At 49.3% G+C, this 14,509-nt stretch overlaps 4 protein-coding genes across 4 annotated transcripts; 3 read left to right on the plus strand and 1 right to left on the minus strand.

Annotated features, from left to right (window-relative positions):
* Positions 1-359: 359 nt before the first annotated feature.
* F5B22DRAFT_659643 (citrate synthase) lies at positions 360-2,058 on the plus strand (the record flags this gene model as incomplete). The annotated part of the gene is made up of 5 exons (XM_047980216.1): positions 360-658; positions 738-935; positions 1,007-1,762; positions 1,817-1,899; positions 1,994-2,058. Exons 1-5 carry the CDS (start codon positions 369-371, stop codon positions 2,056-2,058), a joined length of 1,392 nt encoding a protein of 463 aa, XP_047834595.1. The 5' UTR covers positions 360-368.
* A 1,190-nt stretch (positions 2,059-3,248) lies between these two features.
* Positions 3,249-4,837, plus strand: F5B22DRAFT_642995 (uncharacterized protein; the record flags this gene model as incomplete). The annotated part of the gene is made up of 2 exons (XM_047978207.1): positions 3,249-3,509; positions 3,569-4,837. The coding sequence occupies 2 exons, from the start codon at positions 3,249-3,251 to the stop codon at positions 4,835-4,837; spliced, it is 1,530 nt and encodes a 509-aa protein (XP_047834596.1).
* A 332-nt stretch (positions 4,838-5,169) lies between these two features.
* Positions 5,170-6,728, minus strand: F5B22DRAFT_659645 (uncharacterized protein; the record flags this gene model as incomplete). Its single annotated transcript, XM_047980217.1, has 2 exons — positions 5,170-6,290; positions 6,374-6,728. The coding sequence occupies 2 exons, from the start codon at positions 6,726-6,728 to the stop codon at positions 5,170-5,172; spliced, it is 1,476 nt and encodes a 491-aa protein (XP_047834597.1).
* A 1,760-nt stretch (positions 6,729-8,488) lies between these two features.
* On the plus strand, positions 8,489-14,069 carry F5B22DRAFT_592417 (sterigmatocystin biosynthesis fatty acid synthase subunit beta). Its single transcript, XM_047973916.1, has 4 exons — positions 8,489-12,698; positions 12,788-13,276; positions 13,330-13,445; positions 13,502-14,069. Exons 1-4 carry the CDS (start codon positions 8,504-8,506, stop codon positions 13,925-13,927), a joined length of 5,226 nt encoding a protein of 1,741 aa, XP_047834598.1. The 5' UTR covers positions 8,489-8,503; the 3' UTR covers positions 13,928-14,069.
* Positions 14,070-14,509: the final 440 nt, after the last annotated feature.

Raw genomic sequence — 14,509 nt, forward strand, 5'->3', positions numbered from 1 at the left:
TAATCAAGCAATAACTAATGGGGACAGAATAACCTGCACGACGAGAATTAGAGATAAGTAAACTAAATAATTTGATAATGTGGGCTTACTCGTCTCGGCGCTGATCAGTTGAACCGGGTAAGTCTTCGGTCGGCTTTCGGTGGCCGTCACCGAAGATGGCCGCGGCGCGTTACAACCGGCCGGTTAGCAAAGCATCTACGCCGATCGGAGATACAACAACTATGAGCATGATGGAGGCCAGTCATTCTATGGAGAATTCAAATGATTCCAAAGATTGCAATTGATAGCGTATAGTTATATAGAGTGCAAGCAAAACGTCAGCCCGGGGTGAAGGTCCCTATGTCGAATCACAACTGTGACCTATCATCATGACTTCTGATACAGCTCCAAAGGTGAACGGTGTCAATGGCGCCAAGGCCTTCAATGGCGTACACTCCGTTAAACAGCCTCAGGGCGATGTTCTGCACATAATTGACAGTCGAACAAGACTACACTACACAGTTGATATTCAACAAAATTCCATTAACGCAACTGATCTTAAGGCGATAAAAGCGCCAAAAGATGAGGAGCATCCTGAACACCAGAACGAACAGGGGCTCCGCGTTTATGACCCCGGATACTCAAACACTTTAGTCAGCGAAAGCAAGATAACGTACATGTCAGTAGTCTCCTGGATACCCCTCCAATTTCGCAACTCACGCTGGTTTTATGCTCTATCCTGCTAACCAGGTGACTAGTGATGGCCTTGAAGGCACAATTCAATACAGAGGCTACTCGATCCATGATATAATAGGTAAAAAGAAGTTCGCGGACCTCTCTTACCTACTCATTTGGGGGCACTGGCCGTCGCCACAAGAGGCGAAAAACTACCAAGACCGTCTAAATGAGGTTCCTCTCATTGATGACAATGTTCTGAATGTTATTAGATCTTTCCCGTAAGCCAATTACAAGATAATCACTTAAGTAATAAGGAGAATCATTACTGATCATGACTTATACGAGACAGAAAGAATGGATCTATTATAGGAATGATGATCGCTGGGCTCAGCGCTCTTCAGTCATCCGACATGGATGCAATTCCAGCCCACGCAGCTAAGAACCTCTATCTCGGCCAACCTGAGAATGTCGACAAGGAAGTTATCCGGGTACTATCGAGTCTGTCAATGATCACGGCTGCTGCCTACTGCCACCACACGGGCAAGCCTTTCACTCCTCCGAGGAAGGACTACTCCTACGTCCAAAACTTCATGTTAATGACGGGGCTGGTAGACGAGAGCACAGGGGAGCCAAACCCGCGCTACGTCGACGTGATCGAGCGTCTCTGGACTACCGTCGCTGACCATGAAATGACGTGCTCTACCGCGGCTCTGTTGCAGACTGCCTCTGCACTACCTGACATCATATCATCCTTGATCTCCGCTATCTCCGCCACTTACGGCCCATTACACGGCGGTGCTATCGAGGTTGCATACAAGAGCATCGAAGAGATCGGCAGCGTCGACGACGTGCCAGCCAAGATCGAACGCGTCAAGGCGGGCAAAGAGCGTTTGTACGGCTACGGTCACCGTGTCTATCGCGTGACTGATCCGCGCTTTACATACATTAGCGAAATATTGAATGAACTGACAGATGAGGCCTCCAAAGACCCTCTGCTACAGGTCGCGTTCGCACTTGACCGTGCAGCTGCTCAGGATGAGTACTTCATCTCTAGGAAACTCAGACCTAATGCCGACCTTTTCGCTGCATTTGCGTATAAGGCGCTGTAAGTTGGGTCATATTGGAGCAAAGATGAAGTATGCTAACATGCACATCGCAGTGGATTCCCGTCTAACTTTATCCTTCCCATTTCAGTTGTGTCAAGGACACAAGGTTTTGTAGCACACTGGAAAGAAGCGATGGGTTCGTATACTCTTTTTTCTATGTCATAACACTACGATATTCTATTTGTTACAATCCTGTTTCAGAGAAGTTGACTAATGTTTTTTTTCTGCAGAGGGGAAACCCCGTATTTGGCGCCCAGGTCAGAAATACACCGGCAACCTAAATATGAAGGAATAGGATGAGCGAAATAGTCACAGCTAAGTCTTATCTATTTGGCGTCTGGTAAGGACTACTGCTATCGTAGTACTTTATATAAACATAGAAATATACAAAGTTTAACTTCGTCCTAATGTAATTCATAGAGTGATTTATCTTAACATTTCATGAAACGCTGTACAATATGTCCTACTACAATTTCGACGCTATTGCTGGCGTCATCATTGTTCAATATCGTTTGTTCACATGAGTTCTCAATCTTGCAGCATCTGCAAGCAATCTACTGATCTTTAGTTTAATATATTCTATATTATTAGCCGAAAATTATGCGGAAACTCTTGATCCATTATACGTTCACATTTTATCGATTGGGTGTTAAAGATTAAGTAATGTGTAGGCTTCAACATAGTCATAGCAACATGTGCGCCCCCTGTAGATGTGTACCAGAAATGGGTATGTTGCGAGTGTGTCTACTAGTTTCTCAAGGCATTGCATATAACTTGAGAACAGTGCGTCAGATCCCTAATACTAGTGAATCCATTGTCTCCTCTATGCTATCGCTGATAACATTTGAGGCAACATGCTTTGCCTTTTCATTTGAAATTACACCTTCGAGACACATAGCAAGTAGAGCAGCCCACCTTAGACTAGGCGCATATGCAGGGTAGATTTGCTATACCTAAAGTGCACACTAATCAGCCTATCTACCGACTGCGCCACGACGTAGATCGTTGTAGGCATTTCGTTGCCTTCACGAGATCTGTCGAAAATTTCGGTGCCCGGCGACCGAGCAGAGGATTGCCTGTTAGGTAAACGACTACTATCTAACTATCACGCTTCCGATATCCGACGGACATGACAAAAAACGCTCCATGCGTTATATCAAATATTCACGTCGACCAACGATGCTGTCAGCAGTGTCTAAAAACCCGATATTGCCGGGCGCGAACGGCGCAGTGGTGAATAGCGGTAACCGGGTCGGCTTGGAGATCCCGCGGGGTCTTACGTGCAACTAAGCATGGAACAAGCCGCTCGACACTGTAAACGGCACCGAATGCGGATATGGAACGCGATGCGGAAGCTATGCCTTATTGCATAAATAATGAACCCGGTGTAATTACGTGCACGAGAGGGACGTCGTCTCATAGACATATCATCAAGGTCGCATTTGAGCTTCATCTCAGCGCCAACACTTCCATAACTCCATAATAATGGCGAAACATAGCGAGAACGAAGTGTTTGATGAAACCAATGATGAGAACAGTGGTGTGACGGAGACCCTGTGTAAATGGATCGTCGGCCTAGAGAAGAAAGATATCCCAGAGGACGTGTTAGAAAGGGCAAAGCATCTCATACTAGATGGCATTGCATGTGGGCTCGTTGGGGCTCACGTCCCATGGTCGGAGCAGGCAGTGGACGCCGTACTAGCCTATGAGCCTGAAGGCCAATGCAACCTCATAGGATACGAAGAAGTGAGGCTTTCCCGCGTCGAAATTGTGCGTAAATTGCTCACTGACGACGCGTCTTTTAGAAACTAGGTCCTCTTGCAGCGGCTTGCCTAAATGGCGGCTTCATTCAGGCTACTGAATTAGACGATTACCACAGTGTTGCACCGCTGCACTCAGCTAGTGTAGTGCTTGGTTCCCTCTTTGCTGCCGCACAGGTGAAGAACACCAAAGTGCGCGGCTCTTCCGCCAGTGGACAGAGTAACGGAACTCAGGAGCCCGGCCGTACAGTACCCGGTATTGATTTCCTCATCGCCGCCGTCGCGGGGTTCGAAACTGGACCCCGCTCAGGCATGGCAATCCATGGCACGGATCTCCTCGTCAGGGGCTGGCACTCTGGAGTCGTCTTTGGTTGCCCCGCTGCGGCTGCTGCATCTTCAAAGCTCCTTGGTCTATCAGCCGTCAATACTGAATCAGCCATTGGCATTGCCTGCACACAGGCCTGCGGTCTCATGGCAGCCCAGTTCGAGGGAATGGTCAAGCGGATGCAGCACGGAATTGCGGCCCGTAACGGTCTCTTCGGTGCTCTTCTCGCCCGTAATGGCTACGTTGGTATCAAGAAGGTGTACGAGCGTAGATATGGTGGATTTCTGAACATGTTCAGTCAAGGGAGCACCAAGACGCCCAGATACAATGTCCAGGAGGTCGTCGCAGGGCTTGGCGACGTGTGGCACACTTCCCGTATCCGCTTCAAGCTACATGCTTGCGTCGGCGGTTGTCATGGACTGGTAGAAGCGGTAGAGAAACTCCAGAAAGATCATCCGCAACGGTTTGCTCGCGACGCCCTGAAGAACATTAAGAGCATCAAAGTTGGTTTATCAGAAACTATATTGCACCACGATGGCTGGGCACCCCATGAAAGGCCCCTGACGAGCACGGGATCGCAAATGTGCGCCGCTTACATCAGTGCGACGCAATTGATTGATAATCAGGTCCTGATCGCCCAATTCGCCGACAGCCAGCTGAACCGCGACGAGGTCTGGGAGCTAGTGAACAAGACAACTTGCCATCATGATTCTCAATTCGATTACCCAAATCTTGGGTGTGGCGCCCATGTCACTGTTGAATTTCAGGATGGCACCAGCCTCGAGGAGACAGTTCGAATGCCGAAAGGTTTCGACCCGCCCATCACTAATGAAGAGATCCGAAACAAGTATCGAAGGCTGGCCACCTCGGTCATTGATGAGGAGCGGGTAGAGAAGATTGAGAAACTTGTGTTGACGATAGATCAGCTTCAAGATATCTCGGAACTCCTGGCGGTGCTGGCAAAGCCTACAAAGAGCGGAGTGAACTAGAATATGAGGGACATGGGCACAGCGTGACTATTATAGAATTTCATAGTTTCGATGTTCAAACGCGATATCCTATGAACTTGTGCGAATAACGGTCACCGTTTAATGGTTATTATTCATTCATGGTTCAAGTATGTCATTTACCCTTCCGTGTGCCATAACTGGTGCTTAGTAGGTGTTGCTGAGAGCCCTGTCACGAAGAGGTAATCTGCGAATAAATGGTGTCGAATGGCAGCATCGCAATTCAGGATCATTCTGAGTGATGTTTATATCTAAGCTTGGAATGAAATCTTATTTATTTATATTGTTTACACTATTTGAGTTCTTCGCGTCCCTCACCCCTGAAATAGATCTATAAATCTGCTCACGGCTAAAGAGTCGAAACTTGGTTGGTCCAAGGTTTCCATGATCTGAGTAACTCCAGCCTTCGGTAACTTGAGTTCTAGGTTGCGGATGGCCTTTTTCCGCACCATAGGAAAGCTTTCTTCATTGCGCGCTGGATGGCCTAGGGGAAATTCAAGTCTTGTGTTGAATTCAGTGCCATCGATCAGATGGAAGTCGATAGAACAGCCCACGCTGCGGATCTCTGGATTATGGTAGTCTCGCGTGAATTGGGGATCTTCTTCCATTGTGATGATCGACCGCAGTGCCTCAACTCGAGGGTCATTGGCAAAGGGGCTATCATCCTGGTAGTCCTCCGTCTCTACCTCGGTACCGTTCTTTAGCAGAACGACGGCCATTATATACCTTAAACAGTGGTCTCGATCTGCTGGGTTGTGTAATGGTCCCTTTTTGTTGATAATAATCATGGCCGCTTCTTGCGTGCGCACGTGAATGCTTTTAATGTCTTTGGTGGCATCAAGACCACGCTCTTGTAGCTGCTTGCTCGCTGCCATCGTGGCTTCGACTGCAGTCAGGCCATGACCTTCAGCAGTCAGCACCTTAAAGATAGCGTTCTCAACCACCCATGTGCCAAATGGTCGTGGGAGCTCGAATGCATTGCCTTTGTTTAGTACTTCATAGAATCCCCATCGGGCAGCCGTCAGCGGCGTCTTAATTCCTGGCTGGCCGGCTCGCGCCACAGTGGCTAGGTGCACTGCGCGCATACATGCATCACCGGCTGACCAGCCTTTCCGCGGCCCTGTGTTCGGTGACTGGCGGAATGTACGTAGCGGGTGCCCATCTACCCAGGCGTGTGAGACTGCTGAGCGCGCTTGTTCCCGTGAGAGGCCCATTAACCAAGATACTACAGCTGTGGAAGCGATTTTGACTAGAATAGTGTGATCTAATCCAACACGGTTGAACGCATTCTTGACTTGAAAACAGCCTTGAATCTCGTAAGATTTTATGAGACCGACCAGAACTTGTTTCATGGTGATAATCCCCTCTTCTTTCCCTTGTGCCAGTGCCTCCCTTGTCAGTACATCGGCAATGACGAGAATAGCTCCAAGGTTATCTATACATACTGATCAGCCATTTCTTGTCGAACGAGACCCAAATTCATCGACATTGGTGAGTGATGAAGGATATTCTACTTACCAGAGGGGTGACCCCATTCCGCCCCAGCGAAGGCATCGTTATGATCGAGATATCGAATCATTGCACCCATGTTGAACGCCGCCTGTAATACGTCCATTTGATATGCCGTTCCTGGCAATTTGAAACCTCCACTGACAGAACCGGCGCCAGGAAGTAGCGGTTTGACTAGAGCAGCACATTCACTGCTCAGGGATAGACTCTCAATGGCTACTCCAAGGGAATCGATCAGGGCCATCTTGGCTCGAGCTAAGGCCGGCTCTGACACAACCTCATAGTCGTAGGCGTAGTCGACAACCTTGATGATAACCTCATCGTATGGCCTTTCTGAGTTATCATCTGGCTGTGGGACATGCATACTGTCTGGTTCTCAGGCTTCCAAACTAAATGACGTGCTCGGAGACTGGCCTTCTAAGCTGCATTAGTGACGTGAACAAAGACCGAGGTGGTCCACCTGACTCACACTTATACGTTGTAGCGCTTTCAAAATGCACCTTGTGAAGAGCAAGGGTCAGGAAGACATGATTAACGAGAGCTTCCCAGCCACTGTTATTATCTGCTCATATCGCTTATTCTCCAATTGAGTAGGAATCGGCTGTCTCCCTACTGCGTGCAGGCGGCTTACTCAAACAATTGAGGGTCCGCTCGGCAGTCGGGCCCGGACCCGAAGTATGCTCGGACCCAGCTAACTTACACCAAAAGATCGACGTCCGAGTCCTCTCGGGTACAATGCGGCCGAATCCTGTTGCATACAGGACTGCATGGATCTTGACGTGCAAATGTCTGACAGATTAATCAAGCGACAAATTGTCAGCTAGCTTCTTATCGCGCGCGATCTGTTGATGAGCACGCATTGCCATTGAAGATTGATTTGATACGTTGGACAAGATCTGATCGTACCTGCTTGTTCTGTACATATGCGTAGATTTTATCTTATGATAGCCTGGTAACTCTTAAGTATGATTCTAGTGCCATTTAACCGCTTCCCATATGTGTTGATGTTGATTACTTCAAAATATATACCATCCTTCTTCCACTGTCCCCTTAACATTATATCGAGTTATACGAACGCTAAACTCATCTAACAAATGATATTACGATTAACTATTTCTCACCCCTGATTGGCTGCTCTCTGATAATCCTTCATCCCACCAGATCTAACAAATCAATTGAAGTGCAACATAACCCTAAATTTTCAGGATGAGCTCAGAAGGAAGCCCATCGTTATTCGATGAGATCAACCCAACACCGGAGTTAACTGAAACCCCCGGTAGATTCACAATCAGCTACGAAGATGTCGAGCAAGAATTACCCCTGGGGTTATCAGATGTATATCATCTCAGTCAACACCTCAGACCCTTCCTCGCCTCATTAGCACGACCGGGGGCCCAGAATGATGGCAAAAAGTTCATGTCTGGCGCTGCTTTAATTTATAGCTTCCTTGAATACCTGCTGGGACGGAATGTCCCGCCGGGAACGTTAATACGTCTTTTTTACGCAATACATTCCGAGATAATGCAGAAAAAGGACATTCACAATTTCGTACGCGGGTTACCTGATGGCACATCTACTCAAAAGTCCATCTTGCGGACATTTATGATGCTGCAGTCGAAACTGGCATTTCCACTATTATCCAGTCCAAGTGCTCTTCCGAAACTGGCACAAGATCCGAAAACCTCTATAATGGTGGTTTTCGGCGGTCAAGGCGCAAATAACAATGCCTGTGTAGACGAGCTCGCAGAGATATATTCAGTGTATCAACCCCTTGTCGGGTCGCTAGTCACATCTCTCAGCGCTGCACTTAGCTTGCTATCACAACATCCCGACACAAAATCATTCTACTTAGGCCGAGAAATAAACGTGGTAGAATGGCTCAGCGATTCATCAACACGTCCAGATAAGACGTTCATAGAAAGCGCTGCAGTCAGCTTTCCTATCATCGGTTTAGTGAGTCTACTGCAGTACGGCATTATTTGCAAACTGCTGGGGAAGACACCAGGCGAGATGGGAGACCTCCTCTCAGGAGCAACAGGTCACTCTCAGGGTATAGTCATTGCTACCGCCGTTGCAAAATCGCACTCCTGGGAATCATTCTTCGACGAGGCGAGATGGGCTATAGAGCTTCTCTTCTGGATGGGATATGAAAGTCATGTAAACGCGCCTGGTTCTCCTATCAACACATCGATAGTCAATGATAGCATACAGAACGGCTATGGAACGCCGTCCTACATGCTGCTGGTACGTGGCATTCCTCGAGGACGCCTAGAGAAATTCATAGCCACCAACAACAAACACCTCCGAAGTCATGAACAGCTTTATCTAGCTCTGATCAACAGCTCGAAAGATCATGTCGTCGCTGGACCGCCAAGGAGCCTCTATGGCCTCATTTCAGCACTTCGCCAGATTTGCGCAGTAGATGGGGCGGACCAAAGTCGAATCCCTTATAGCAAGCGAAAGCCTGTCATCCTTTTCCAATACCTACCTATCAGCTCTCCTTTCCACTCACCGCACCTACAATTAGCTGCAGACCGCGTCAAGGATAGAATGTCCAAGTCGTGGTCAAAGGCCGCAACAATAAGCAGCCTACGCATTCCCGTCTTTCACACAAAGGACGGCTTAGACACGCGAAGGATCTACGCTTCTAAGACAGACATCACGGGGCTGGTCATCGAAGCCGTCACCACCAATATTGTAGATTGGCCTAAAACGCTAGAGTTCGGCGGCGAGAAGCGTGCTTCGCATATCATCACTTTGGGATCTGGACGTTTCAGCGACATGGTTCACAAACTAGTAGACGGGTACGGAGTCCGCGTTATAGATGGCACGAAGCTCGACACTGGCGATTCTTCCATCATAGGAAGCAAGGCCGAACTATTCACACAGAATCTTTCAGACTTGGCCACACCTGCAGCCTCATGGCGCGAGAGGTTCCAACCTCGACTTGAATTATACTCGGATGGCTACTATCATCTCGAGACTCGGCTCACTAGTGTCTTGAAGGCCCCGCCTATTATCACTGCTGGTATGACTCCGACGACAGTTCCCTGGGACTTCGTTGCAGCTGTTATCAACGCTGGATATCACATCGAACTTGCTGGTGGCGGGTACCATAATGCGGCGGTATTTGAAGCTGCTATAGACAAAGTCGTTTCGAACATCCCGGCAGGGCGAGGTATCACATGTAATCTGATATATGTCGATCCGAAGGCGATTGGATATCAGATTCCCCTGATCCGCCAGCTCATCCGCCGGGGGGTGCCTATCGAAGGTCTCACAATTGGTGCTGGCGTTCCTTCTCCTGAGATAGCAGCAGAGTATATCGAAACTCTTGGCATTAAGCACATCTCCTTCAAGCCTGGGTCTATACGTGCTATACGAGAGGTCATCGAGATTGCAAAGCGGCATCCCACATTTCCCATTATTCTCCAATGGACAGGCGGTCGCGGAGGTGGGCACCACTCATGTGAGGACTTTCATGAACCACTTGTAGAGATGTACAGCGAGATCCGACGCCACGAGAACATCTACCTCGTGGTAGGCAGCGGGCTCGGAAACGGCGCTGGGATTCTGCCCTATTTGACCGGATCTTGGTCTCTTCAATTCGGCAAGCCGTCAATGCCATGCGATGGAATCTTGCTAGGTAGTCGAATGATGGTGGCCACAGATGCGCATACCTCTCCAGGCGTAAAGAAACTCTTGTTGAAGGCTCCCGGCGTTGGAAGCGCAAAATGGGAGAACAGTTACCTCCAACCGGAAGCCTCAGGGGGCGTGCTGACTGTTACGTCTGAGATGGGCCAGCCTATTCACAAGTTGGCTACGCGCGGCGTCCGCCTCTGGAAAGACTTAGATGACACTATTTTCAACCTCCCTAAACCTGAGAGGAAACCGGCCCTCTTGAAGCGAAAAGCCGAGATCATTCAACGTCTCAATGCAGACTTTGCGAAGCCCTGGTTTGGTCAAAACGCCGCTGGGCACCCGGTTGATGTAGAAGACATGACCTACGCAGAAATAATCTCGCGGTTAACTCAGCTGATGTATGTTGGCTATCAGCGCCGATGGGTCAACCCATCTTACCGCGACATGGTGAGTGAGTTTTCTATGCGAGCGCTTGAAAGACTCGGCTCTAGAGCCCTAGAGACGTCTTGGCTCGACGAACCAGAGAGCTTAGCCCAACGGCTCACCAAGGTTTGTCCTGACCTAGCAGTTCACCTTATCCACCCCGAGGACGCTCGTTACTTCATCCAGTCTTGCAAGAAGCGAGGCCGCAAGCCCGTCAACTTCGTCGTGGCTTTAGACGATGACTTCGAGCATTGGTTCAAGAAAGATTCGCTTTGGCAGTCCGAAGACTTGGACGCAGTCATCGGCCAAGACCCGGAACGAGTCTGCATCTTACAGAGCCCGGTCTCCGTGAAATACTCTACCAGAGATGACCAGTCAGCCAAAGACATCCTGGATGAGATTCACGGCGACTTGGTAGCTATGATGCGCGGCATGGCAGAATACAGAACCCGTCCGAAACTGCGTCTAGCGACAGCGCTTACATCGCGTCCTGCTTCGCAAAACATTCTCATCGACCAGATGGAAGACCACACCCTCTATAAGCCCACCCCAGGCCACGAGCTTCCCAGTCTAGAAACGTGGATTGAATGTCTTCGATCCCATGTTAGCGCATCTGTCCTTGCCCTTATGCGCGAAGAGACGATGTTCGAGTCAGCATCGAAGCGCAGCCGGCCAAATCCATTCCGTCAAATATTCGCTCCGCGACACGGCTATTCACTATCTCTTGGCCGTGCCTCAAAGGAACTCCGCCTTCGCGATGAATCTACCGGGAGGAGCGTCGTTTCCATCAGACCCATTTCATCAAAGAATTTGCGGGTAGAGGTCATTCACAGAGACGCGTCAGTTCCCTCGGGAAGCGCCTCGCTCGTACTAGAATGGGAATATGACGAGCGCACACGGCAACTAATTGACACTACTGAGAGCCGCGACCGACGCGTTCAAGACTTCTATGCCCATCTATGGCTCGGAAAGAGTGGCGCGGGTAGCGAGGGCCGGTTGACTGATACATTCTTTGGTGGCAAGTTTGAGCTTACGCGGGAATTGCAGAGCTCGCTGCACTCCGTAGTGTCACACGCATTCATAGGCGCAGCGCCTACCAGCCCGACAGACGTCCTCCCATTGGAGTCCGCGGTGATCGCGTCGTGGGAAGCTCTCATGAGACCATTATTGATTCATGATCTGCAAGGCGACCTTATGCGCCTCGTCCATCAATCAATCAATGTCGAGTACGTCTCCAACGAGTCACCTCTGTCGGTGGGCGACTTGGTCACATCACAGGCTTCTGTCCGATCCATCGCGATCGAAGCCTCTGGGAAGTCCATCGCCGTGGAGGCCAAGCTCTTGCGAGAGCGCACCCACATCGCGACCGTCGCGTCCAAGTTCTTCATTAAAGGCAAATTCTCGCATGACCAGACCACTTTCCAGACGAAAGACGAGCCGCTTATCGAGCTAAAGGTACAGTCCGATATCGACGAAATAGTCTTACGAGATCGCAGTTGGTTGAAGCTTGATGACCCATCTGTCCCGCTAATTGGCAAGACCTTGGCATTCCAACTACACACTAGGAGCCAGCGGGCAAACCAGAATTCCGCCACCAACCTAGCTGTGCGAGGCACCGTCGAAGAGAAATTATGGAATGGCAATTGCAGGAAGTTGGGCGCTGTAGAATTCGACGCGCCAAAGAGCCATGGAAACCCAGTGCTGGAGTTCCTCTCGCGGAAGGGACAATTTATTGATGGTAGAGTACCGCTGAAGAATCCAGGGTGGACAGGAGACTCGGAAGTTTCTGTCATAGCCCCGTCGCACACCCACCTCTACGCGAAGCTGTCAGGTGACTGCAACCCGATCCACGGGTCTTCTGTCTTCGCCGAAATGGCTGAATTGCCTGGCCCGATCCTGCATGGCATGTACACCATGGCTGTTTCGAGACGAGTGGTAGAGAATGTAGTGACCCCAGGGCAGCCTGAGCGTCTGCGCCGATTCGATGCCTCTTTCGTCAACATCGTCAGGCCAGGGGATAGACTGCTGGTGAAGATTGCTCATGTCGCGATGAAGAACGGTAACATGATCTTCGATGTCGTTGCTCAGCTGGAGGAATCAGGCGAAGAAGTGCTTCGTGGCGAGGCAGAGACTGTCCAGCATTCGACTGCGTACATCTTCACGGGACAGGGTAGCCAGTCTGTTGGAATGGGCATGGCTCTATATGAGAGTTGCCCTGTCGCCAAGTCCATCTATGATGAGATGGATCGTCATTTAAGGAATCTCTATGGTATGTGGGCTTTGTTTCGTCCTTTTTCTCATTCACACGTAATCATTCTCCCTTTCTTGTATCCCGGTATGATGTTAACTACTCCTCAGGGTTCTCGATTCTCAATATCATCAGGGAAAACCCCAAGGAAATCACCTTACACTTCAGAGGCCGCGAAGGACAGAAGATTTTATCGAATTATCTAGATCTGAAGACCGAGCTACCTACCGAGGATGGGCTTCGCATTTCTGCCCCTATCATACCAGGTCTCACTCGCAACTCGACATCATATTCCTTCTCCGAGGCTCGAGGGCTTCTTTACGCGACGCATTTTGCCCAACCCGCAATTATCCTCGTCGAAAAGGCCATGTTTGAACATATGCGATCGAAGGGACTCGTACAGGAGGGTGCCATGTTCGCCGGACACTCCTTGGGAGAGTACGGTGCACTCTCCTCAATGGCACCATTCGTTGATTTCAAGGATATGCTCAGCACTGCTTTCTACCGTGGCTTGATGATGCAGTTCGCCATTCCACGGGATGAGAATGGCCAGACAGGCTACAGCATGATGGCTGCAAACCCTGGCAGGGTCGGGAAACGTAAGACTTCGGCTTCTGCCCTTGTCAAAAGTCAGGCTAACATTGTGGTATAGATTTCGATGACAACGCACTGAAGACTTTGGTGCGGTACATTGCTCAAGAGAGCGGTAAGCTCCTAGAAATCGTGAACCTCAATGTCGAAGGTGACCAATATGTCTGCGCCGGGCACGTAAGTAACGATACTCGACAACTCCCTTAGCACACTTCCCGACTAACATACAACAGGTACATAACCTCAGCTGTCTCACAGCAGTCCTGAACGCCATTGCAGAGCGAAAAGTACAACCAAAAGCAATTGAGGAGTTCCTAACGGCTCCTTCGCCTCAAGCCACAATGTTCGGCGCGACTATCGCACAGCACATTGCGCAGTCAAAGTCCCTGCCCCTCGACGTCGAAATCCCCAGGGGCAGAGCGACAATCCTTCTGAAGGGCATTGACGTGCCTTTCCACTCTGCCCGCATGCGATTCTGGATCCCCACCTTCAGGAACTTCTTCCTCGAGCACGTCAAGAAGGAGGATATCCGCTTGGAACAGCTAGCTGGAAATTTTGTGCCTAATGTGCTTGGGAAGGTATTCTCTCTTGATAAGGGCTTTATCTCAGAGGCGAGCGTGATTACGGGAAGTACTATCTTAGAAGGTCTCGTGCATTGATTCTAGATATGAGCTATTAGCATTGATTTGAGCGATTGTATTTTTGGTTGGGACCGGCGTTATGTGGTTGAGTCATCACGGGAGAGCGATTATTTTCACATAACGAATCAATTGACAAATGAGATATGAATAGTTTATACAGGTTGTCGCTTAGTACTCTTGAGTGACCTGTGCCATTCAAACGACGCTCTTCACTGCTAAACGTCGGCTATATATTAATATTATAGTAATCTTCATTAGGGGTTGCTCGCAAGGCATGTAACAGTAGTCGGAGGTAGGGAGTTAGTTAAGGATGTTATTATGTATTACACGCGTACAAGCTGTACTAGCTGAATATTCAGTTCGCCTTGCACTGTATGAAAGGCCATTGAAGGTTGTTCATGATCTTTCGGAGACATGCAGGCAACATTGAAAGTGAGGTTATACAGACTTCGCTTCTCGAAACAGACCCCAGATACCTAGGCGGCTTGGGCTGGCAGACCAGTTGTATATAGAATCGAGTCAAGCCACCAACAACCAAGAAGGAGTTGGTTGGTCAAGGACTCATGCAGCCCTAGTTGTTCATTATAATCTGAATTCCAA

The sequence above is a fragment of the Xylaria bambusicola genome, assembly GCF_022495145.1.
Source record: "Xylaria bambusicola strain CBS 139988 unplaced genomic scaffold F5B22scaffold_5, whole genome shotgun sequence".
NCBI lineage: Eukaryota > Fungi > Ascomycota > Sordariomycetes > Xylariales > Xylariaceae > Xylaria > Xylaria bambusicola.